Genomic DNA, 24440 nt, shown 5'->3' with positions numbered 1-24440 from the left:
AGTGCTGTTTCATGTTCACTAACAGACTTTTGCTGGTAGAACTCTAGACTCTTGCTTTGGGTTGTCCATTAGATCGCCCGTTGTGACGGACCGGGTGAAACTGCACCACAGAGAATGGCAGCTAATGGTTCAAAGATTAATTTAGAAGTGTATTGTGCCTTGAGGAACTCCTATCTGCAACTTATGGCCTTCATTTAGGATATGTTTAAATTGTTGTTAACTAAACGCTTTTGGAAAATGGAAATGTGAATACACGTTTACAGAATATTCAAAGGTAGCACAAAACTGTGTTATGCTTATTGTGTTATGCTTATTGTTCATCCCTTCTGACTGAGGGAGGAACTAGCTGTCAGTTACATCAACACTATTAATAAAGACAACATTGTTAAAAATAATTTTATTCCCTTTTTTGAAAAATTGTCATCAAACACATAGAAACAAAAACACTATTAAAAAATATTCCATCAAGAACATACACAACAAAACTACGGTAACCTGCAGTAACTGCTTTGTAGCGAAAGATAGTATTAGTAGAATACAAAGGTCTGTGATGATGGAAAGTAAATGGGCATTAGAGGAAAAGATAAAACTAAAGTGAGAAGTACGACAAAAGGCTTGAAGCTTCACTTCCCAGGGTTATGAAGTTGGACCTCTGAAGGTGTGCGTGTGAGCATAATAGCATGTAAGAGAAGTAGCAGTACTAATAATTACAAGTTCTTAAACGCAGTAGGTGTGGCCCCGGACACACATGCCCTGATTGGTTGCTTGGTTTTTCAAAGTGTTCATGATTGGTTGAAAAACACTGAGAGCCAGCTCAAGATTGGTTGACCGGTTAAGGTTGTTCAGTCAGCTGTGAGGTCAAGGGTCAATCTCCTCGGGGACGATGGTGAGGATGACATCCTCGTTGCCCCGCCTCACCACCATTCGCAGCGAATCGTCCCGCTTTATGGCGGCACTGACGTCGCTGGCCAAGGTGACTCGCTCGCCATTGATGCTGATGATGACATCGCTCTCCTGCAGGCCAGCTCTGAGGGGTAGATAGAAAGAAGAGTGAAGGTTAATAAATATCACATTCAAAAAAATAAAAATGTAATAATAATAATAATAATAGAAGTGAGAAGAAGAAGAGGAGCCAATCCCAGCTGACACTGGGCGACAGGCAGAGTACACCCTGGACACATCAACAGTCTATCACAGGGCTATTATGGGATACATGTGGTATTGTGTATTTTGATGCAGATCTGAATCCAGAACCTTTTCTCAACATTTTACTTGATCAAAATAACTATAATAAATTAGAGGATGGTGCGAAGTTGTCTGAGCTACATACGTGCTCTCTGAATACTTCCTGGCTGAACAGTGTTTCACAGCATTCAGTTAGCTGATGAGGTGAACCCCTAGTGGTCTCTTTTTGTTCTTCAGATCTAGAGGCTTCACTTCCTGAGCTGATGGAAATGATGCCAAACAGAAATCAGGATCTGCTCAACTATAACTGAAGCAGTTTGTCCTCCCTGCCAGAGGGAGCTGGACAGGCTGGGTGGGAAACACTCAGGATTCTGCCTCCACTGCCAACTTTCAGCCCGGTTCCAAAAGCAAAACAGCAGCTTTAATACCCAAGGTGAACTTTCCACATCCTGCAGTCTTTGCACACAGAAAGTTCAAATCTAATAAATGTCCCTTCAGCGAGATCAGACGCTCGTCCTGACTCCCACCTGTGTTCCACATAAACCCACCAGACAACAGGAAAACAGACTCTACCTGCTATTTTCTCAGGTGGAACGCTGCGGTTTGCTTTCAACGCGCTTTTCATGTGGATACCACGATACTTTCCGAGGAAAATATATCTTCTGCAGGAGCGAGTCTACAACCAAACAGCATTCGCTTCTCTATCTATTCTCACATGTGAAAAGCTTCATTACTGAATACGAAGAAGGGAAAAATTTGCAACTTTTTGTCCTTTGCTAGCATAAAAATCAAAGGCACTTCACATGATTAATGCAGGCTTACATATTCTCAGATATTTTTTTTTTTAAGTATATTTTTTTGGGCTTTTTATGCCTTTATTGATAGTGTAGTAGAGAGAGACAGGAAATGGGGAGGTAGAGAGAGGGGGGAATGACATGCAGCAAAGGGCCGTCCGATGCGGGACTCGAACCGGGGCCAGCTGCAGCGAGGACTGTAGCCTCTACACATGGGGCGCCTGCTTAGACCACTATGCTACACGACGCCCCCATTCTCAGATGTTTTGACTTGTTTGTGAAAATACAGCTTGTTGATTTGACAGTGAGCACTACATAATGTGGGAGCGAGAAGTGATGAGCCACTCACGCCTCAGCTGGAGTCCGGCTGATGACCTCAATGACATACGCCCCGGAGGTGACATCTGGGAAGTCTGACTGCCTCTCCTTCAGTTCTTTAGCCAGTCTGAGGTGAGAGAAACAGCCAAAACATGAGCTTTTGTACAAGACAGTCTGATTTTAATTAGTCTTGAAGGGTTCATGCATTGTGACTAATTCTGAATTTCATCTCTCTGATTAATTGTGACATTCTGGCAAATTTAAAACTTTAAAAGGCTGCAACTTGAACGGATCTGATTTTGATTAGCATTTTAGTTTTGGTCACAGTTTCATTCTTGTTGTGTGGTAGCACAGTAAAGAGGAAGGACTATAAGCTCCTGAGATTTGAGGGTTGGACGCTAGAAAGCATTACAAGGATGAACTGTCAGTCACATCCAGAGGACGAACAATCATAAAATGGATAGTATGTAGTGGCTAGCTTCTTTTCTTATTCTTGTCTTGTGGTAATACACCCGTGTTTCTCCACCATCTGCCAGTTTATGAGCGTAAGGGACTATGAACAACATTCCTCTTCCCCGTCTTTTCTTAACAGCTGCACAAAACTGGATGACAAAAGAAACTCAAAGGAGTTAAACCGAAGCAGGAATGATAATATATAATGGTATCATAATACTATTACTACTAATACTACTAGTAATGTATTCCTCATTAGATTCTAGCAAGTCAGAAATAAACTTAATACTGAAAATGGACACTCATATATCAACATATGAGACTTAATATTGAGGCATATCCTCCTCTGCTGCAGATTGATGAAGAGCTGCTAAACAGATTTTCGATGTTATTTAACAACGACAATAAAGATTCAAAAAGCACTGCGTTCATTAGCTTAGGCGTCAGCAAACAGAAATCAATAAAATAACAATGTGAAATTGGTCTTTAAAACCAGCAGCTGTGAGAGTTTTCAATACAGTCCCAGTTTACAGTGCATTATTACCATGTGACGATAATAAAGGTGACTGAATGTTGACTGTAACAGATTACCTATTACAACAGCTTCAAGTTTACTCCAGTTTAGTTGAGCAACATTCAGTGAAACAAATGGCGCCCTGGAGGGAAGGTAAAATCTAAAAAGTAAAACTAGTCATTAGTTTTGAAACATATCGCCAGTTGATGGGCTAAAACTCACTGGCATGGTTAAAGTTTATGAGCTTTTCATAAATGAAGTTGTTTTGGTGTTTTGGGGCGTTTCCCGCTCTGACCCACAGAGTGGGTGTGACTCTGACCTGTAGGCGATGGACGTGGCTTGGTTTGACATTCCTATTCAAACTGGTCATTTGGCAGCAGGTGTCTAAAGCTGAGGTCATTTCTTCGATATGATCACCACCCATGTTAAGTATGGAAGTGAGAATTGAGAAACACCCGTTTCAGGGATCTGGGGAGATTAATCAGACTGCCTCATCTCACTGCAAATAATGATGCTATGTTATTTTACACTGTACTACATGTGTGAAACACAGTGAACTGTGGGGATTAATCAGAGTTTTATTACACTAAAGTACCTGAACCTGACCAAAACCATGACCAAACCATACGTGGCCGTACTTTTAGGTTTCATGCTACCATACTATTTATATGCACTATTAACATACAGTGTTGTGAATGTGTACGTTTAATGTCCGAAGCATGATGCCATCAGAAACAGGAACTTACGTTGAAGTGAGACTCATCATTCTAACGCCAATGTATTTCTTCTTTGAGGATGTTTTACCTGCAGAACAAAGTGAAATATGGTATTAGATTAGATGACTTTAATAATTTGCCTAATAGTTCATTTAAAAATGATCATCTTCTTCTTTAACTATACATTTTTATTGATCAAACAGTGGCACAAGTCTACAGTGAAGTACTTCCATATAAGATCTATGGCAGCAAACAGCTATGCATTCCAGATTATTAATGAAATCTGGCATTTTAGCATTAATGTGATCTTCTTGAAAAAGCATGACAGAAAATGAACAATAACATTCATTTCTCTGGTGTGGAAGGTAATCATAAATTTTGTGAAATGAGACTGTGGACATATTCTGCCTCTACCCATACTCATCTGCAGGTAGAAACCTCTATACTCTGTGTAATGGTTAAGCAATAATCCACCCCAATAAAATGCATAAAGACACATGTTTTTAATATATTTTTGGCTCAGCAGGATAAATTTGATTGACTACTTTGGTCTGAAATGGACTATTTTACTAGCTGCTGAAGCAGGACACATTTTATTGCTATCACTTCCTTTACTGTTAACTGTAAAAGTTCTTATTTTTACTTTTTATATCAGTGCCAAATATTAGGCCCATCCCATCACAGTGTCTTGCTCATGACTGTTTTTCTTTCTCCCCCAGGTAACTGACCTACTTTAATCTTAAATATAAACATTCAAATGTTCAATATGCGAATAGCGAATTCAGTTTTTGTGCGTAATCCAAATTTAAGAAATGAATTTCTCTTTTAATCCAATGGAACAAAGCGTTGTGTGGTTTCCTCGTAAAAAGAGCAATTGAAAAGATACCTGCATTTAAGTGACGGGTTAAAACAACAAGCTCACTTTCTGTTTATGAGTGAATGTGATAAATGTCATTTAAGACCTTCATCGCTTGCCGTCCTCCTCGCTCATCATCTCTGTCTGATAAAATTGAGGAAAATAAGGTGAAGCTGTTGCAAACCTTTGGCCTGTCGGTCATGTGACTCTGCCAGGAACTGTCTGATCTTGTCTGAGGGGATGGCGAAGGAAATTCCTGCGGTGACCTTCAGAGTGTTGATGCCAATCACCTCTCCATCCTGTAGGACACGCACACACACACACACACACACACACACACACACACACACACACACACACACACACACACACGCACACACACATATTAATTTGCCATCATTCCTCAGATTCCCCACAGTAAAAGTCAAATTTCCACATGAAGCTTGTTAAACGGTGTTTCTGACGCCACGTTGTTCTTTGTTTGGCTGAAAACAATATAATCGCAGTCAGCTGTGGATGGGCTCTGAATGCCAAGCATTACCTAAACTCTTTATTTACCTTTCCTAAAAAGGACTTTATTGGCCTTGGTGTTTGTTTATGTGAGATTACGTATATCCCCGTTTTGCAACATATGGACGTGGTCCCAGTCTTAAGAAGCTCAGTTTTTGTTTCTTCTGTTTCACAGATAGTGACGTTATGTAATAATTAAATCATATCGATTCTCGGTTTGAGACAAACAGCCGACCACTTGCTTTATGAGAAAACTTTCAATTCCAGCTGCTCGAGCAAAAGATGAACAGACATTTAAATGATCTAGTTAAGTCCAAAAAACACAACATTTTAATTAACATTACTACATGTAGCGTATAAACGGATTTTTGAACACTATAACTGCTACTAAAACTGCATTGTTTCCTTCAAGTTTTCCTTCACTTACCAGATTGACTAGTGGTCCTCCTGAGTTGCCATACTGCAAGAAAACAAATAAGCAAACACAGAACGTAAGAACAAAGAGAATCACAATTAGTTTGTTTCAAATAATTCCTGAAGTGAGGGCAATTTGATTAATTGATTTGATTGATCAGATCAGTACAGTTACAATAAGTCATCAATTTACATGACCTCTTATTAATTCTGCATAACCTTGACATAATTTTGCTTTTTTAGACTCCCTCTCAGTCACTTTTAACTGATGCTAAATAACCTCATGCAGTCAAGCACACATGGTTGCCATGAACATGCAAATCATTTAGTTCATGTCACATTCAGTTTTGCAGAGAACAAAATTGCTGAACCTCACGAAAAGCCACACAGTCTTTTCATCCTCGCCACAGTCATTTCCCGCCTCAGGGCCTGTCTCCCTGTTTGTCTGTTTCATTCTCTTCACTCACGTTGATGATGGCGTCGGTCTGGATGTAGTCCATGTCAGAGTTGCGAAGGCCCAGCTCCTTGCCTCCCCTCTGGGTGGTGCTGACGATGCCGGTGGTGACGGTGTTCTGGAGGGAGAACGGGCTGCCGATGGCGACCACGAACTCGCCGGGCCGCAGGTCCGCCGACCGGCCGAGCAGCAGCACCGGCAGCTTCATCTGCTCCGCCGAAACACACAGGAAGAAGAAAGAGAGGGAGACATATGGTTGAAGAAGGGACACAACCACAATAAAACACAGGCCTTTTTGTCGTCTTCAAATGTTTGAAATACTGGCCAAAGACAGCTGGCAGTTATACGTTTTCATTTAGTTTTGCTGCACAAAATGAAATAAATTAAACATAAACTATATTTGCACTGGTCCAATCAATTTATTCCTGATTTTAATAGTCAGCATAAAAATGTTTTTCATCTAAATTTGGTAGAGAAAACAGAATCAAAGGCACACAGATGAAGGTCCACGACTGAAGGAACACCTGTATGGTTATGGGACAGTTGGCAGGACACAACACACACACACACACACACACACACACATACACATACACGCACACACACAAACAGGGGTAAACACCAGTTTATTCTCTCCAAGACGTGGATTTCCTGTGTAGAGTTGAGTCAGTCTGGACCAGGCTCTTCTTCATCCACAACACAAACTCTAACCTGTAAATCTCCATTGATGGTGGCTCACCTCAGCCCTGAAGCCTTGTTTCCACCAGGACCGACCAACGTGTCAGTCATAACAACCACTCACAACACAAACAACCATCGCATTACCTAAATGAATGGATGAATAAAAATGAAAAACAAATTAATAAAGGGGAATCGTTGTTGGCTGTCTTTAAAGAAGTTTGGAGTTTCTGGCTCTGGCTTGAAACTCCTGACTTGGATATGCAAAAAGGAGTGTGAAGTAATGGGCTAAAACATGTTTTACAACAAAAGTCTTTTGTTCTTTTAAGTTATAATCCTTAAGCTTTTGGTGAGACCTGTGGTTACTGATGCAGAAAGTATATTTTAATGATCCAGGTTCCAGAGTTCTGTTTCAACTGACATGTGGATGCAACAGAGGAGGCAAGCAATCTGTTTATGGTGCAGCCAAACAAAGTGTGGGCTGAAGACTAAAGGAGACGGTCAGCGATGGCCGCTGACATCTGCATCATCAGGGGCAATTTGGGTTTCAGTATCTTGCCCCAGGATATTTCAACGTACAGACATCGAACCACGACCTTTCAGTGCTGAAAAAAAATGCTATGAATGAAAATTAAAAGTGTGATTTGATGAAATATAAATCTTATGACTTCAAAAGCAGGATGCTGGGGTGCCCTGGTGGCCTAGAGGATTAACGCACTGACCATGAACCACGATGTCTCTGGTTTGAATCCAGTCAGGGACCTTTGCTGTGTGTCATTCATCATCTCTTTCTTTCCTACTCTCTCTCTCTCTCACTCCTCTCATACTCATTCTCATAACCACATAAGAATTCCCCCACAAAACACTTCAATAAAATCAGGATGCTGTCTATTTTCTATTCCCAGTTGTAGCTTTCTCATCTTTTCCCATCATATCGATGAACATGTGGTCAGTTGGCAGGTTTCTATGGTTTAATGCTGCCTTGGCTGTTGTTAAAGCACTTTCTTGCTCCCTCTTTGCCAGACTGTCTTTGTGTAAATGTGCAAAAAAAACTGTAAAGTAAAAACACAGCCAAAAAAAAAAAAAGAAAAAGAAATTAATGAGACCCATGTGTCATTACAGCATGAGTGTGATCATATTTTGTGGTCTGTACAAATCGCTAAGATGGGAAAAGAGGTAAAATAAAGTCCTGAACAAGTCCCACTGGATGCGTTTGTGAAAACCCGACAGGTTTTTATTTGTGTTGTTGTTCGTGTGGTTGCAAGTCACAGCTCTGCCTGCATCTCTGATTAAATGGCTCATAACATTTGATTTTCCATCCTTGTCGCTGCAGTTTTCAGTACCATCATATAAAAGCTGAATGCGCCTGACCGCTATTTCAAACACACATGCACATAGATGTTCACATTCATTGCTGTGAACACAGCTTGCGAATACGTTTTGTAAAAACCTACAAGCTCTGACTCATGGTGACTGTTCAGTAAAATGTACCCCTGGACTTTCCTGCTGCTTCCAGGACAGTCAACCGTCAGAGCTTCTTCTCCCCCCCTTTAAGATGTTTGCATCCCACCCGACGAGGCGCCTGCTACAGGTGACTTGGGAAGGATTTTGTCTGAACCATGCAGCCTGGTTCCACAAGGCTCATTTCTACCTTTGTGTTGAGGAGAGGAGAGTAGATTCGCAAGCTGAAATCCCAACATTTCAGACTACATCTTAACACCCCACTAAGTGCTAGTACTTGTACTGAGCCCCTGCACTGTCTACTGTACCAGCGCGTGCAGTTTGATACATCCTGTCGACAGTTTTACAGACTTCTCTTTCATAAAGGTGGTTTTAAGGGGAAAATGCTTTTTAGCCCAGAGGGATTTTTTTTTTTTGTGCTGCAGTCTGGCCACTGACACGTACTGGGAGCAAAGCTGGACCAATATGCCACATCCAGCGTTTTCAGTACATCCACGATCTTGAGACACTTTGGCTTTGGCTCCAGCCCTCAGCCGACGTGTTTGCTGAATGGTCGACCCTCCATGAACTGTGTGCTGGCGCGCTGCATGTTGTCCTACTAACCTACTTCAGCCCCAGATGTGACGTGGAACAGAAAAACTGAGACATATAGCAGCCGCGATGTCAGGACCCAACTTTCATCAACGCCACACTACATCGAGCATGACAAGCGTCTGTTTGTCTGTCAGCATGTGTGTGTGTGTGTGTGTGTGTGTATGCGTGTGTTCATCTTGTTTCCCTGCTGATGACAGACACATGTGTTGCCCATTTCCTCTGTTAGGTAAGTTAGCCTGAGGACTCTGACCCACTTATGGTAAGGGTTAGTAAGAATGACAGAGAGAGAGAGAGAGCGAGAGAGAGAGAGAGAGAAACATACATACTGTATCAAGCGAGAAAAGAGAGCAAAGGAGCAACAAGGTGAGAGGGAGAGTAAGAGGGAATGAATGGCACATGAAATGAAAGAGATGATAACACAGAGACGCACAGACGCACATGTGACAGATGTGAATGATTTTGTGCCTCAGGGAGCAGCTGTGGACTGATGAAGACATTTCCAGACAACCAATGAAGATCAAACTTCATTTGACTGACGTGCACAAAAAGCCTGTGTGGAACCACAGGTATGCTCAACACATCTGCACATGACCAACACCCTGGCCTGTGGAGTTTGTGCATTAATGACAATATGTATGCGTGTGTGTTTGTGTGTGTATGTGTGTGTGAGAGAGAGAGAGAGAGAAAGTGTGTCACACACACTCTGGATGAGTCATGGCATATGACAAAGCAAAATAAAATGTGGAACCTAAAACAGAAGCCAAAGTTTAAGATTAAAGTGCACACCCACTGCAGCCTGACTGTACCTTTCTTATATACAGTATATATGTATAAAACTGTGAACATTTCCATCCAGGTCAGAATGAAATGAAATCCTGTTTAAAATATGCCGCTCCAAACAAACAGCCAGTTTCCTCTGAGTGGATCATTAAAGTTTTTGAATAAAATAAAATGTTCATTTTTGACCCAAGAAACTTGAAAAGTAGTGATGTCTTTTCAAGCCCAAATCATTACTTGTGTAGTATGTGAAACTATATTATCCACACATTACGCAATTGTACGCCTGTATGCAAATTTCACATTTTTGCATGTTCAGCTGACCTGCTGTGCACGACCTGAACAATAATCAGTTAACTGGAAGGGACACTGTCTTTGTTTTACCTAATTAGTTAGTTACATAACTATTTCCAGGAAACACATTGGAAATTATTAGAAAATTGTCTGGAAATTACAGACCCATAAAATAAAGCTTTTCCATATCATAACATACCTGAATATTCAAATGAATATTCAAGTCATATTATAATGATTTGGGGCATTTCTAGTTTACACAAAATTCAATATGTTTATCTCATTGAACGTAAAATTTCTTCATTTTTTATTTTTGTGAATTTGCATACATTTGCTGTATCATGATGTATTGATATGGAAAAATAAATTTTTTTATTAAAATTTAGATTAATCACATTGTCATACCGACCAAAGTATAGCTTTTTTGTTACTTCTCTATATATAATATTAAATTACTTACTCAACATCTTCTTTAAATCAGATTTCCTTTTTTATTGTAAATAAAGTTTTCTTCATGCTCTTGTCCTGTTGTTTGTACTGAAATAAATTTAAGTAAACTACCTGTTTCCCTGCAAGTCAAGGACCCTGAAAAAAGTTTGAACTTAATTCATAGGTAGATTAACGGAACACTTATATAATAAATCTCAATGGGAAATAGCATAAATTATTCTAATGAGGTCAATCCCAACAACACCACCGCAAACACACACACACACACACACACACACACACACACACACACACACACACACACAAACCAACTCCCTCCTAAATCACCAGAGTATATACAGACATAAACAACGTGAGCCGTGGTTATGAATGGATTCATTCAGCTGTTCTAATCAGAGCTTTACTCCATCAGTTAAACATAAAGCTGCTCTGTTCGCCGTCCTGAACCACAACCAGGACTTGAACCATCTGAAGCCTCCATCCAACACACAGCCTGTCGAGCTCCACCCATCAAACAAAATAACCATGATTCCCGCTCTGTGGTTTCCAGGATGACAGCACTTTGTCCGGGGTGAGATTACAAAGCCGAGGGGCTGTGTTCAGCGGTAATTTAAGACTGCAACAAAGCAACCAAACACAAACACCACAACATCAACAGAGCAGTGGTTTGGTTCATCCTTTGTCTTCTTCTCTTACCATTGTCTCCTTTTTATTATCTCCCACTGTTTCATCTGCCCTGCAGTTCTTTAACGTAGCCAGAATTATGTTTCTGAAGGTTTTATGGTCTCTCACGATGAAATCAATTCAAGAACTGGAAATCGGCCCCAGTCCATTCTCACACACCCCTTGTGGTATTTGGTTATGCAGACAGTTTTGCTTTTATGCAACAAGGTTTTGAGAGATCTACTTCTGCTGCCACCCGAACACAATGGAGATGAATAGTGACATTTGAAAAACTCTCTGTTTAGAAACAAAGTTCAAGTTTCTCTGAAAAATTTAAACTGTTTTCAGTGCAGAATATGTTGCAGGTACCTACTTCCCATGATATGGAGGTCTGATCCTGAGTTTTAAGCTTCTGTTACCAATATTCTATATCAACAATAGATCAACTATGTTCAATTTCAAAAGTGTCCTCCGTAGTGACAAAATCATAGATATTTTATATCCTGCAACTGTTCTGGTTCAGCCTTGCCTCTTATCAACCTGGTTTCCAGCAGCTGTTCCCATCAAACAAGCTCTATAAAGCCAACATGCACATGGCCAGCCTCAGACAGCAGACAGAACATCCAGCAGCTAAAGAGTCAGACATTTTTCCCAAGAGTTGGTTAAGACCAATGCAGAGTAAATATGTGACTGTTTCTCCTGGATGTGCCAGTAAGCAACTGTTTGCTAACATATTGTAACAAATCTAACCAACATGTTGTGTTTACAGTTTGTTGCACTGCCCCCAAGAGGCCAAAACACCACGTAGCCTAAGTCAAGTTTTTCTGTATTACTCATTTCCCATTTTTTTGGTATTTTCTGCATGTTTTTCATCATGTTTGCATATTTTTTGAGTCAATTAAGATTTTTTGAGTTTCTTAAGAATCAGAGCACCGCCCCACCCTCAGCAGTGACGGGCCTTTTTCACCACGGACATTTTGACATGTCCCAACTAGAAAACCACAGGTGTTCATAATAAAATGAATGATGGCTGATTTTCCATTTTGGTGCTTCAGGGTCTCTGTAGTCTCCACGTTGTCTCACTGTAACATCACTGTGACTGCTTATACTGTGCGACTTGAATAGAACAGAGCCATTGTTAATGTTATTAGGGACACCTGTGCTTTTCCTATGCTGGCAGGTCTTATCGCACAGATCAGAAACCCAAAAACAAACAGAACAAGAAAACATGCCACAGAAGTGAAAAGCTGTCTTTTCCTTGTGGTTTTTGTTTTTGTTTCTTCCTCTCTCTCTCTCTCTCTTTCTTGCAGATCTCACTCTGTCTTTCATGCAGACAGAGAGAATCAGACCTTTCAGTCCTCTGGTTAAACAAACAGGAGATTTGCCAACTCTCTGAGGAATTCACCGAGGGGATAAAGCCTGTGGATTGAAAAAATAATACCAGGAATTTCAATCTCCGTGCAAAACTGATTAATTGTGTGAAAATGTGACTATCACTAGATATTTGTCTCCTCCATGTATCTATATTTGAATCTGTGTAAATCTAAAAGGATCTCTATTGCTATTTGGAAGGACATAACCCCTGATCATCACTCCAGCTGTTACAATTCACTGTGCTGGAAGTGTCTGCACTGGCAGTAGCACTGTTTTCATAGTAAATAATAGCATTAGTAGTAGGAGTGTCAGGATCAGATGCTGCTACTGCCCTGCAGGTTTCCAGGGATGATAAATCCTCTGAGCTGATCAGACCAGCTGAGAGCGGTTCCCATAAGCTGCTCATGGACACATGTCATGGAAAATGATCGATGCCGGATCAAGGTTGAATATTGCTGCAAGGTTTTACCGGATGAGTCAAGATTCAGAACAACACCTAACAGCTCCTGTTTGCACATGCTCAGAAGAAGCCTGCCTCAGCCCAACACTGCTGACTGAAACACATTTGTATAAGCACCTATTAAAAATATGATTCTGTTAAGTGAGATTTATCAAATGTTCTTTAAATGAATGAGATGCTTTAACCAAAATAGAATTTTCTGTCCCTCTGAGCTGCCACTTTGTCTTCTCTGCTCACTCAGATCCATGACTGTCTAATCTGATGCCCCTCATCCAATGACTGACCATCATCTTAACTGGTCTTAAAGTCCCTGCTCCCTAGCTTCGCTGATTAGACCTCTAGTCAGGTGTTGGGGTGGAGTAAAGCTAGAGACATGGTGTGATGTCACCAAACTCTCTCTTATCTGTCCGCTGAAGGTTTGAAAAACAGCTGCTGCTGCAGAAACGACACTATGAGAGCAGTGAGAACAAACACTTATCTGCCCTGAACGTGCAGCTACAGGTCTGACCGTTTCATCCACAAACACTTTACTGCAATTACACCCAAAAGCTGTTGAGCACCGACCTGCACTGTGTATACACACATCAAGGTGACAGAGGTGACTTCAAGCGGATACAAGGATGTTGACAAAGATTCCAGTTGCCTCCACCGGTTAATTGCCTCAAATGAAGACAGTCGCCATCAGAGTCTTGATGTAGTGACTGTAAACACTTTCACTACTTCTTTTTTATTGTTTAAGCTTTAAAACTAATGATTTAACTTTCAGTTCACTATAGTCATTATGAGTAATAGAACATTTATGGTTCAACTTTGGCCTTTTGCACTCACCATAGTTTAGCATGCACACATTTTTAATGCTATGGGCAATCAAAATACACACTTCAGGTAAACTCATCGTGGCTTTTTAATTCTAAACTGGTGGTTTAGATCAGATGTCAGATGGGGTGTTTGTTTACTGCACAACTGCACTGAAGCAATTTTGCTCTAAGTTTTGCCCCCAAGTTCAAGTGGTGAGTAAAATGTCTTCATAATTAGCACGACTGATGGTCAACACTATTTAATTAGGATTCAAGTTGTAAACAAACTTTATTTGTAAGCCGCTGTTTCCACCATATATTTAAGCAACAAACTCCCTTCTTGTCTTGTCACGTCAAGCCATTATACTCCGATAAAAGCAGAACTACAGGAGAGAGAGTGTGCGTGTTGGGTTGGGATGGATGTGTGGGAGGGTGGAGGGCTATAATTTTTCATCTTTGCATAAGAACAGTTGCCTCTTGGTTTTGTAGCATGTAAACTCCCAACCACAAGTGCATGCAATTTGCAGATTTCTGCACAATTTCATCCCCCCGGGCTCCAGTTCCACCCTGCCGCTCGGCCCCAACACGCCGAGGAAAAACCATGATCGTCTCTGTCTGACCGGCGAACATGAACTCACATCCTGCAGCGCCAGTGTGTGTGTATGTGTGTTTGTGTGTGTGGGTGTCTGAGCTGTTGTCAGTCCACCCGTCAAACATCATGTCTAAATTTAAATCTGAGACACACCTGTCTGAGTTCCATTAAACTTCTTTTTTTTTTTTTAATTTCTGGCGACAACAACAGCAGCAGTTTGGAGAAAACATTAGAGCCTTTATCAGCTGTTTGACAAGTCTGTGAACAAAGAGCGTGTGTGAGCTAATAGGAAACTCATGGTAATTCTGATTGTCGTCAGGTCAGTGGTGTGTTCAGGTGTCTCTGGTTCAAGCTGTCGTGTTCGGTTCAGTACAAAACCTTTACCTGTACAGGCACATGTTAGTATGTAACCTTTTATTTACGACGGAGTAATCAGATTGTGATTGTTTCTGTGGCGAACTTTAATGAAGAATGAACTTTAAGGAAGAAGTAATACACGGTGAATCACAACTCTGCTCTAAGCCCTCAGTGAGGGGCCCTCAAACCACTAAAAGCTACTGATTTGGTCAGTTATAGTTGGTTCAATTTAAAGATTGTTTGTACATTTACTGAACACCTCTAATTCATACTTGAAGACACTTTTTTGATAGCTGAATATTTGCAAAATTGTAAGTCATGTAGACTTTTACACTGAAGTAAGTGAAACAAAATCTTATCCTATCGTTAACCTGACCTTAAATTCAAAGTTTTTGAAGAAGATGGTGATCTAGGCTGCCAACAAGATCACAATCACATCACAATCAGGCTTGTAAATGATGCTTTTTTTTTGTTGATGCCTTTGTGTGTTTGCGTGACTCTCAACATCCCCTGCCCCATAAACTTGCTTCTGGCTGATGGAAATTCAAGATGGCAGGAAGGATGTTTGTGTATAAATGGCATTAACAGGTCTGGACCTGTCCTCCTGACAGACTGCAGGGGGGCAAAGAAACAGCTCAGTTTGACCTAAATCTTACCTATGTTGAGTTGGAATTTTCTTGAGTTTTATATATTGTTATGGATGAATGTACATTTTTTGTGATTTATGAGGATGGAAACGATATTAGATTACATTTTAAGATCTGGTGCAAATTTCACAGTAATATCTTACATAACTTTGTGTGGATCCTTATAAAAAAAATTTGAACATCTACATTTAAAGGCCTTAAAAGACAATAAAGTTTCCCAAATCTTGTGTTTTCAGTGTTGTGAAAACAGAATCCAAATCTGAGTTACATAATGCATCCTGTCTGCTTTTATAAATACAGCTGGACTTCATTTACTTTGATTCAGTGCCTGTTTTCTCTTATTCTTCCTATTTGTAGATCTATAACTTTAATCAACGTTAATTTGAAAGTCACAAACAGGCGGCTTTTGAAAAGCTTTGCTTCTATTTATTTTGGTCGTTAAATTCAGGGAAGAGGATGAAGCTTCACTGAGATCTCAAACTCCCCGGAGCAGATGTGGATACATTTTTGGTGGGATTAAACATTCTGGCCATTTCTTCTTTCTTTCTTCCTTTAAGTGTGTGACCCTGTACAGGATGTAGCAGCTCTGACTGCACAGTGTCTGTATACAAATGAGACACACTGACCTTTTTTAGGCTATGAGTGTTTTTCCATTTTACAGATTTTGTGGAAAACTTCATTTCCTGAACCGAACTCCGTCGTCCCCTGACCAAAACAAAGTGCTGTGAGAAAACTAAAAACCAGCATTAACCCAAATAAAAACACTCTCCTGACCTGCTCCACAAATATCCACTTTTGTGAGTCATGATATTATCGTGCCGAGATGCCTCACCTCAAACATCCCACTGAACTAAAATTAAAACCAGGCTTTGCATTAAGGGAATGTTGATGAAAAGCAGATTCTCCAAAAAGTGGTAAATACCTGAATTTACCAGTCTGTTGTGGAAAATAAAGAAGGGAGGGGAAGGAGAGACACAGACAGAGGGAGAGAAAAACAGGTTATCTGTCTTTGAATCTGTCATGGCTATCACCTTGTTTTGTGCTGTATCTTTACTTTCAGTTTCATCAAATCTGTGGTGTCTCAGATGGACTACACGTGAACAATAAGTGATATTGTACACCCCCAAAATGTCATAAAATCCAAGCACTGGATTGGACAAAGCAAAGACATTCATCTCTTCCAGGAGTCTGTAAATACCTGATTGTTCCTCTGCACCTCCAAAACCATAGAAACCTTCTCCAGACTTTGAACAACAACAACAAGAGTGGCAGACGGACTCACCGGTGCATCGATCTTGATCAGAGCGATGTCGGCCTTCTCGTCCACGTCTTTGATCTTTGCGTCAAATGTGGCTCCGCTCTTCAGCTCCACCTGGAGGAAGAGGAGAAAACACATCATGATCAAAGATAGTTCATTGATTACATATCAGTTACATATCAAATGCGGAGCAAGAGCTCATTCATCAGCACTTTCAATTTATCGTTAAATGACAAAATCACAATGTGGAGATAAAATTTATAGTTGTAAATGAACACTTTGTAAAGATTAGCCAGCAAATTAAGATACTTTGAGTATGTTTCCACTGTACAGCTCACTACAGCTGTTCTCTTCACACGTTTTTCTTTGCATACCTTTACTCTGTGCTTATTGGCCACAACGTGGGCGTTGGTGACGATGAGTCCGTCCTCTGACACAACAAACCCAGAGCCGCTGGCCACTGCCACCTCCCGCTTTGAAAATATCATCCTGAGCAGAAAGAGAGACGAGAGCATGTCTCTGACTAATATCCTCTAATAACAGTGAGGACACAAATCATGGACACTGTCCGCTGTCAACTCAGTGAATGATAACAAAATATACATTCCTCAACAACAGGTGGTTTGACTGGAGGAGTGATTACAGATACCAAAGATTAATTTTAAAGACTCTTAACATGGAAAATCAATCTAACATTCACTCTTTAGCACTCCATAAAAAGTACACATGAGAAAATGTCGTTATCAGCGATTTCTGACAGCTATAATATCAGACTTTGCGAAAAGCACTACAGAAGTAAAACCACCAAAGTAAAATCCAATATTATATTTTATTCAGTTGATTCAGCTGATTCAAGAGGAGCTAAAGTCTGTTTGTAACATGATGAAAGAAGATAATTTAGTTTATTCATGTGTTTGACCACAAGCTTTGCGGTGGTGGAAGCCATATTGGCCTGAACGCCCCCAAGCTGGAAAATCCTTGTTTTTTCATTCTTCACATTCCTGCCAACATTATGTGAATGCAGCATCATGCTATAGCATTATACCAGAGGGTAACCACTACTTAAGTGGTATCTAATGTTACATGTTGAGTGGCTGGGAAGAGCTGGGAAACTTCCTGTTATTCCAACTTGGGAGTGTTCACAGAGATGTCATATTCTGTCATATTGTAAATGTTGCAGACTTGGAATTGCAACAGTATCTCAATGTGCTTTTATTGTCTTAAAAGACGAGTATCTGCCAGTAGAATAGCATACATGCTATAATGACAATAAAGTGATGTGTCATGAGCCACTTTTTGATCTTGGTGCTGTGTGTGTACAAGAGTGCATGTGTGTGTGTGTGTGTGTGTGTGTGTCAGGTAGTTTTTCTTACTTGCGGTACAGTTCAATATGAACGACAGCAGGTGCGATCTTCTCCACCACGTCAGCGATGAAGTTGTACTTGTAGCGAAGACTGTCAGGGTTCTGCTGACCTGAGAGGAGGAAAATACACTGTCAATGAACTGTAACACACACACACACACACACACACACACACACACACACACAAGAAAATGAAAAGATAAATGAGAATACTGTGGGCTTGTGTTGCCAGGTTGGATGAAAAAACAACGCCTGAATGCCACGAACTTGTGAGAGCCTCATCAATCGTCGTCCATTATCTGGCGTGATGCCCTGTCTCAGTTTCTTGAGTTTCATGTGAAGCACGACAACTGTACGTGGTGGTGTGATGTGACCCAAACTGTAGCTGCTGTTGCAAACCAAATCCAGATGTGGAGTGCAGTATATGAACTGTAGATGTGAGAGCAGCTGCAGACGATCTACTGCTCCCACCAATGCTTATAAAACAAAGGAAATGACTCAGAGGCTAAAAAGATACAGGGAGGTAGCAGGGGAGGGAAGTTTTGATGTTTTTTTGATAAAACTGTAACAGTTCATGCATAACCGCCACTGTCGCCTTACGTAACCGCTTTTTTGGTTCACTCCAGAGGTGCGGCAACATCTGTCACGGCTGCATATCTTTCTCTTTTCATATCACTGCTCGTTTGTAAGTCGGCCCTTTCAACTCCGACCTACTGGAACCAGTTAGGAGACACGTTCCCCCATCTGTGCGTGTTGGTGTGTTTTCTCAAAGCAGAGTGATGTGAAGGCGGCACATAAGACGAGACATGAAGGCACTACTAAACAAAGCTAGCTTTATTTATGATGAAAGCTTTGACCCGAAACCGCGGCTGATTCAAACGTGAATAAAACATGTTACCTATTACAACTACATCCTGAAAATGAATGCACCTCATCCTCAGAAAAAAACCTTCTTCTGGCAGCAAAATAGTTCCAGAAGAAGAAACACTGCAGTGTTTAGATCAAACTGATCAGAACTTGTTGACTGTGTGTAGCCTTCACATCGTCAGGATCATTCCTCTCATTGCTTCAACACCCTGTGGCTGGCAGCTCAACTCACAAGGGCCAAACCCAAATCAGCGCTACAGTGTTTTTTCTAATCTGCATCAAAGTCAAGGAAAAGATAGCTGGGAAATTTCAACAACAGGAACTTTAAATCTATTTTGAGGCTTTTCTTATCTCCAGCGGTGCAGATTTAAGTTATTGATTCTGATGAACTGGCTGATCCAGCTCAGGCTTTCTCTCTCTGCTCAGCTGGTGAAGACATTTTCGTGAAACTTTCATGTTCTTGTTAGACCTCTGGACAATGTTCAGCATTACATTTATTTATAACTAATATTTTATGCATTTAACCATTCAGTCATCCATCAGTTAAATGAGTCATCAGTGACAAACTGTCCACTGTTGCTCTATAAATCAGAACGACTGTGCTCACTCTATGTATACTTTGGAAAACAGTCAGCAGCAGTGATTTATGTCTGCAAAATCTTTCCTGAACTATAACAAATCCCTGGTATGGTCTTTGTAAATATGACCTGCAGCATTCATTTTTCATTCATGAGACAGAGTGAGTGCCAGTAAAGACATGTCTGCGTGTCTTTAGGTCAGATATCTGCAGGATTGCACCTTATCTCAGCTGATTCCATATATTTCAGCTGTCTACAGATCTTATCATAGTCGAGCCCTTAACTTTGTTTCTCATAGTGGAATAGCTCACGCCAGTGGAGCTGATAAAACTTTTCTGTCTCACAAACAAACCAGTAGCAGCTTGTTCTTTAACCTCGCATAAAAAATAGTGTGTGTGCATTTATAGAAGACAATGACTGCTCTTTTATCATTATCCCATCTTTAAGTTGTAAGATTTTTGTTTTCTTATTTCTTATTAATGAATAATCGTATCACAGTAAGTCGTTTTTCATTTTGTCAAAGTCTGAAGTCGGCCGACTCCGATCCAGGCTCAAGTGTGACTCAAGTCTGACTCATGTGAATCGAGTCTACACCTCCGCTACAAACTGATGATGCTGAGTTTTTCTGAGGACCTCCTCCTCCTCGAGTTTCTGACTGAGCAGCTGTTGTGAACATTCACTTCAGCCTCAGCTGCACCTGACCATCTGGAAGAGACGGATGTGTTTATGTGTGTGTGTGTGTGTGTGTGTGTATGTGTGTGTGTGTTTGGCTAGCTTAGGTATTTGGCTGGAAGACTGGTGGTGTGCCAGCTGCAGCAGCTTTGAAGTGAGCTGAATGGAGCCAGTCAGGTGAACGGAGAAACATCCCGACCTTAAACACACCACAGGTGTTGGTAATAGCACAGCATATAGTCAGGTCAAAAAAGGTCAATTCTACAGTCAATAATCATTACTCAGATGTCCTTGAATGCACCAACAAGGAGAGTTCTATATTTTTCTTACAGTGAAAAGCCATGAAAAGAGCCAAACCAACAATGAAGTGATCCTTCTAACATGTACTCTGTGTGCAACCAAAGCCTGATACATCTTATTCCTCTGAGCCACTGAGCTCCACAATTTCCAAAACTATTAACAACACATCATCGAGACACACTGTTGCACTGGGTGACATGTTCCTGCACCACCATCAACACACACACTGTAGTTTATATTGACTCAGTCCCACACACACACACACACACACACACACACACACACACCATCCTGCTGTCATGAAAAATAACTACAGCACCAAATATGGAAATTTGAAAATAGTCCCACAATTGTCCCCAACAATTGCACCATTTCCTCCTGTTTGAGTAACATCTGCTAAAAGGCACAGTGACCAGCTGTTTTTAAAACCAACGGTCTTGGGGCTGAGTGCCACAGACAGAGGAGGGCAGTCAGCAAGAACTGCAAGATGGACTAACACGTTGTTGGTTTTGGATTTTAAGATATTTAAGATAAATAAAGCCAACTTATTTTTCATTGGTCATGTATTTGCAGCTGCAATTATATGACATGAAGTAAAATCAGTGGATGCCTGGAAGGACAGAAGTTAATCTAAAAATTGATGGTTTACGTTTGAAAATAATCAGCATTGAAATCTGGCTTTTTAACCAGTTCAACACTCACAACTGGTCAGGTGCTTTATGGTTTTTGTCACAAAACATTCATCTCCCGAATGCAGCTCAAACGTGCCATCGCCAAAAACCTAATGATACCCTGCTGAAATCTCATTATGAGCTGGACGGGCCTGAACTGGGAAAAATTCCTTCTGTTCCTGAAAGAGTTGAGTCACTGTGCAACCATGTTTTGTTGACACTGTATCCAAGCCTGTCAATCCGACAAACAGCTCGCAGGTTTGCACAGGAAGCAGAAAAAATAAAAGAAAGAATAAGAAAAAGGAAAAATATTTTGACCCCCTTCAAATCTGGGTTAAATAACTGTTTGACCTAGATCTGCATCTGTTTAGGAAGTTACACAATCGACCAATCAGCTCCAAGGGATGAATCATTACAGAAGACTTAACATGGTGTGTGTTTTTTTGTGTCACTGACATCTTCCAGATTTCTGTCCTCAGCTCAAGAAGTTCAAATCCTGAGAGAGAAGTGACTCACAAACAAGTCTGTCTCTTTTGGTTAAAAAGATCAAAGATGGAGGTACAGGAAGTTAGAAAAGAGGAGAGGAGGGAAGGAAAGGAGAGGAGGGAGCAGGAGAAGAGAAAGTGAAGGATATTTAGATGTGGAAGGAAAGAGAAAGTGACAGAAAATGACAGAAGGAAGGAGAGGAAGGAAGAAAAGATGAAAGGAGAGAGGAGGTGATGATGGGGTGCAGAAAAAAGGAGAAAGTTGAATGACACTATTCTTTTATCCCTCTCAGATTAACAAATCAAAGATGGGAGTAGAAATAGGCCACATGAGGAGAAGAGGACAGGAAATGTGAGAAGAGAAAGTTTGAAAAGGAGGGAATCGGATGTGGGAGGAAGGAAGAGGAGAAGAGAGGAACAGGGCAAAGGAGAGGAGATACACTATGAGAAAACAAGACAATTAGGGGAAAATAACAAAAGATAAGGAGGAAAAGCAAACGCCCTCTCGTTTTCATCTTTCTACTCCTGGAGAGATTATTGTTAATGGGAGGAAGAGGAGATGAGGCAGAGTAGAGGCCGAGGGAAATGAGGAAAAAAAAGATGGGCAAGAACACAAAGGAGGAAAAAAAGAAAGAGAAGAAAATGTAAGAGGAGATAAGAAGAGAGATAATCAACAGAAGAAGAAGAAGAAGAAATAGTGGAAAAAGACTTTGACCCTGTTGAACTCCACAGAGTCTGAATCAAACTGCACTCAGCAAACTGGTGTGTTCACAGCTGCAGCTTAACAGTGTGTGTGTGTGCATGTGTCTGTGTGTGTGTGTGTATGTGTGTGTGTAAGTATGTATGTGTGTTCACTCCTGAATATGCTTTCACTACTCTCTCTCTCTCTCACTCGCTCGCTCGCTCGCTCGCTCGCTCACTCACTCACTCACTCACTCACTCACTCACAGCGGAACACTGTTTGTTTTTATAGCACAGGGCAGGCACTCAGGACATCCTGGTCAAATTTCAAGACATTATGACCTTACCTTGTTATGATAACATGAAGTGTGTATGAGTGTGTGTGTGAGTGTGTATTTGTGCGTGACAGAGATGTAGCGGTGGGAAACGACCCTGTTTTTAGTTTGGTGCGGTGAGAAATCTGACTGATCAGCAAATGGAGCGATGCCAAAGAGACGGAGTATGAGGTGAAGTGTAGACATATAATAAGAAAGCAAATGTCTATAAATCATTTAGTAAATGTCAGATACGGTGAACTGATGCTCTAGCTTGTCAAAATGTTAAAATGTCGCAATATGACTTGGAATTGTGATAAAACATGTTAAAGTTACATATAACAGACGATTTCATAGCAACGTCTCTCTAAAGTTTTCTAACAATAGCCAAGGTAAAGCTATTACCTAGCCAGCAGCAAAACGCAAGTGTAAGAAATGAATAGTATGACTTTCAACTTTTACATCTTAATGAAAGTCAGATGGTCACGCTCACTCTGTAGCCTAGCTTAGCATTAAGACTGGAAACATGGGGAAACAGCTCAGCTGCATGAAGTAAAAAAAAAAAAATACACCTTCCACTGCCTCTAAACCTGGCTAATTCTCATGTTATCTCTCTGTGTTTAATCCATGCAAAAAATAATATGTAAAAACAAGGAGTTGAGGTTTTATGGGCTGTTACGCTGGTCAGACTAGTCAATGGTCACCTTTTAACATTATAGTGACAGCAAGACTTTTTTTTCGACTCAGACACACAATGGAGGAAGTGAATTTAGCTCTAGAGACATGGATTGAAAAAAAGAGATTTTCCATTCACTTCAATGTCGGCAGAGTTCTCTTGGCGCAGCATCTAGTGGCCATCGGAGGAACTGCGGCTCAACCTCAACACTGAGCAATTCCTCAGAAATCTGTTCCAGTCTGTTTGCAGCTCCTGCGAGGCAAATGACTAGAGCTGAATTGATTAGTGTGTTATCAATCAATAGAAAATGAGTGAGCTATTCTGATATTGAATGTATTCAAATTTTTAAATAAAAGCTCCAAAAGTTCTCTGGTTCCATCTTTTTAAATGTGAATATTTGCTGCTTCTTTCCGTAGCTAGTTGCAGCATCTCAAGTAAAAAATCAGTGATAAAAGTCATCCATGAAAGTGTTGAGTTTACTAGTAACAGGGTGGACGGTGTTCAGGGTCACAGAAGAGATTCAGGATGTTGCCTCCTCCATGAATGTGTCAAATACAATGATGGAAGATTTGAGGAGGTATGAGAATACTCGGATCAACAGATGGAGGAAGAGAGAGTTCAGTCTGTGTGTATGTAGACTCCTGCTGAGGTCATCCAAGTTCATATCCAAAACACACACACACACACACACACACACACACACACACACACACACACACATTACTGAAATATTTCTGTCTTATCAAACTTCTGGTTTTGTGAGAGCAGTTATAGGCTGACTTCCAGAGTCCTGCTCTCTCCTCAGTTTTCCTGTTTATTTCTTAAGATACAATCTCTCTCTCTCTCGCTCTCTCTCCTCTCTCTCACTCTCTCTCTCTCCTCTCTCACTCTCTCTCTCTCTCTCTCTTTTTCTATTCAATTAAGTGTGTGTCAAACAATGTTGCCTAAGCAGCAGAATACAAAATGCAATGGACACCAATATTGATACACAGGTATATATTAATCATATTTTAGCAGTATATTATTTGCATGTGTGTGTGTGTGTGTGTGTGTGTGTGTGTGTGTGTGTGTGTGTGTGTGTGGGGGGGTCCTTCAGGCTGTAGCATGTTGACATATATTGATTGGGCAGCAAGATGTGCTCTGTCTCCTTCTCCTGGAGTATTTTTACTTTTGAGATGTCATTGAGTTCTCTCTCTCTCTCTCTCTCTCTCTCTCTC

General features: G+C 40.7%; 1 protein-coding gene across 1 annotated transcript in view; it reads right to left on the bottom strand.

Moving 5' to 3' along the window:
• Positions 1–407: 407 nt before the first annotated feature.
• Positions 408–24440, bottom strand: part of LOC111219863 (serine protease HTRA1B-like) — a 25504-nt gene continuing 1471 nt past the window's right edge. The window contains exons 2-10 of the mRNA XM_022742703.1: positions 17990–18089; positions 16991–17105; positions 16641–16730; positions 6228–6422; positions 5774–5806; positions 5021–5135; positions 4011–4068; positions 2329–2424; positions 408–1027 (exon numbers count right to left, since the gene is read on the bottom strand). Coding sequence (XP_022598424.1) covers positions 859–1027; positions 2329–2424; positions 4011–4068; positions 5021–5135; positions 5774–5806; positions 6228–6422; positions 16641–16730; positions 16991–17105; positions 17990–18089 — 971 coding nt within the window. The 3' untranslated portion in view covers positions 408–858. The remainder of the gene's footprint in view (positions 1028–2328; positions 2425–4010; positions 4069–5020; positions 5136–5773; positions 5807–6227; positions 6423–16640; positions 16731–16990; positions 17106–17989; positions 18090–24440) is intronic.

This window comes from Seriola dumerili, unplaced genomic scaffold, assembly GCF_002260705.1.
Source record: "Seriola dumerili isolate Sdu_G_001 unplaced genomic scaffold, Sdu_1.0 BDQW01000068.1, whole genome shotgun sequence".
Taxonomy (NCBI): Eukaryota; Metazoa; Chordata; class Actinopteri; order Carangiformes; family Carangidae; genus Seriola; species Seriola dumerili.
The sequence above is the reverse complement of the archived record's forward strand: the minus strand, read 5'-3'. Positions and strand labels throughout refer to the sequence as shown.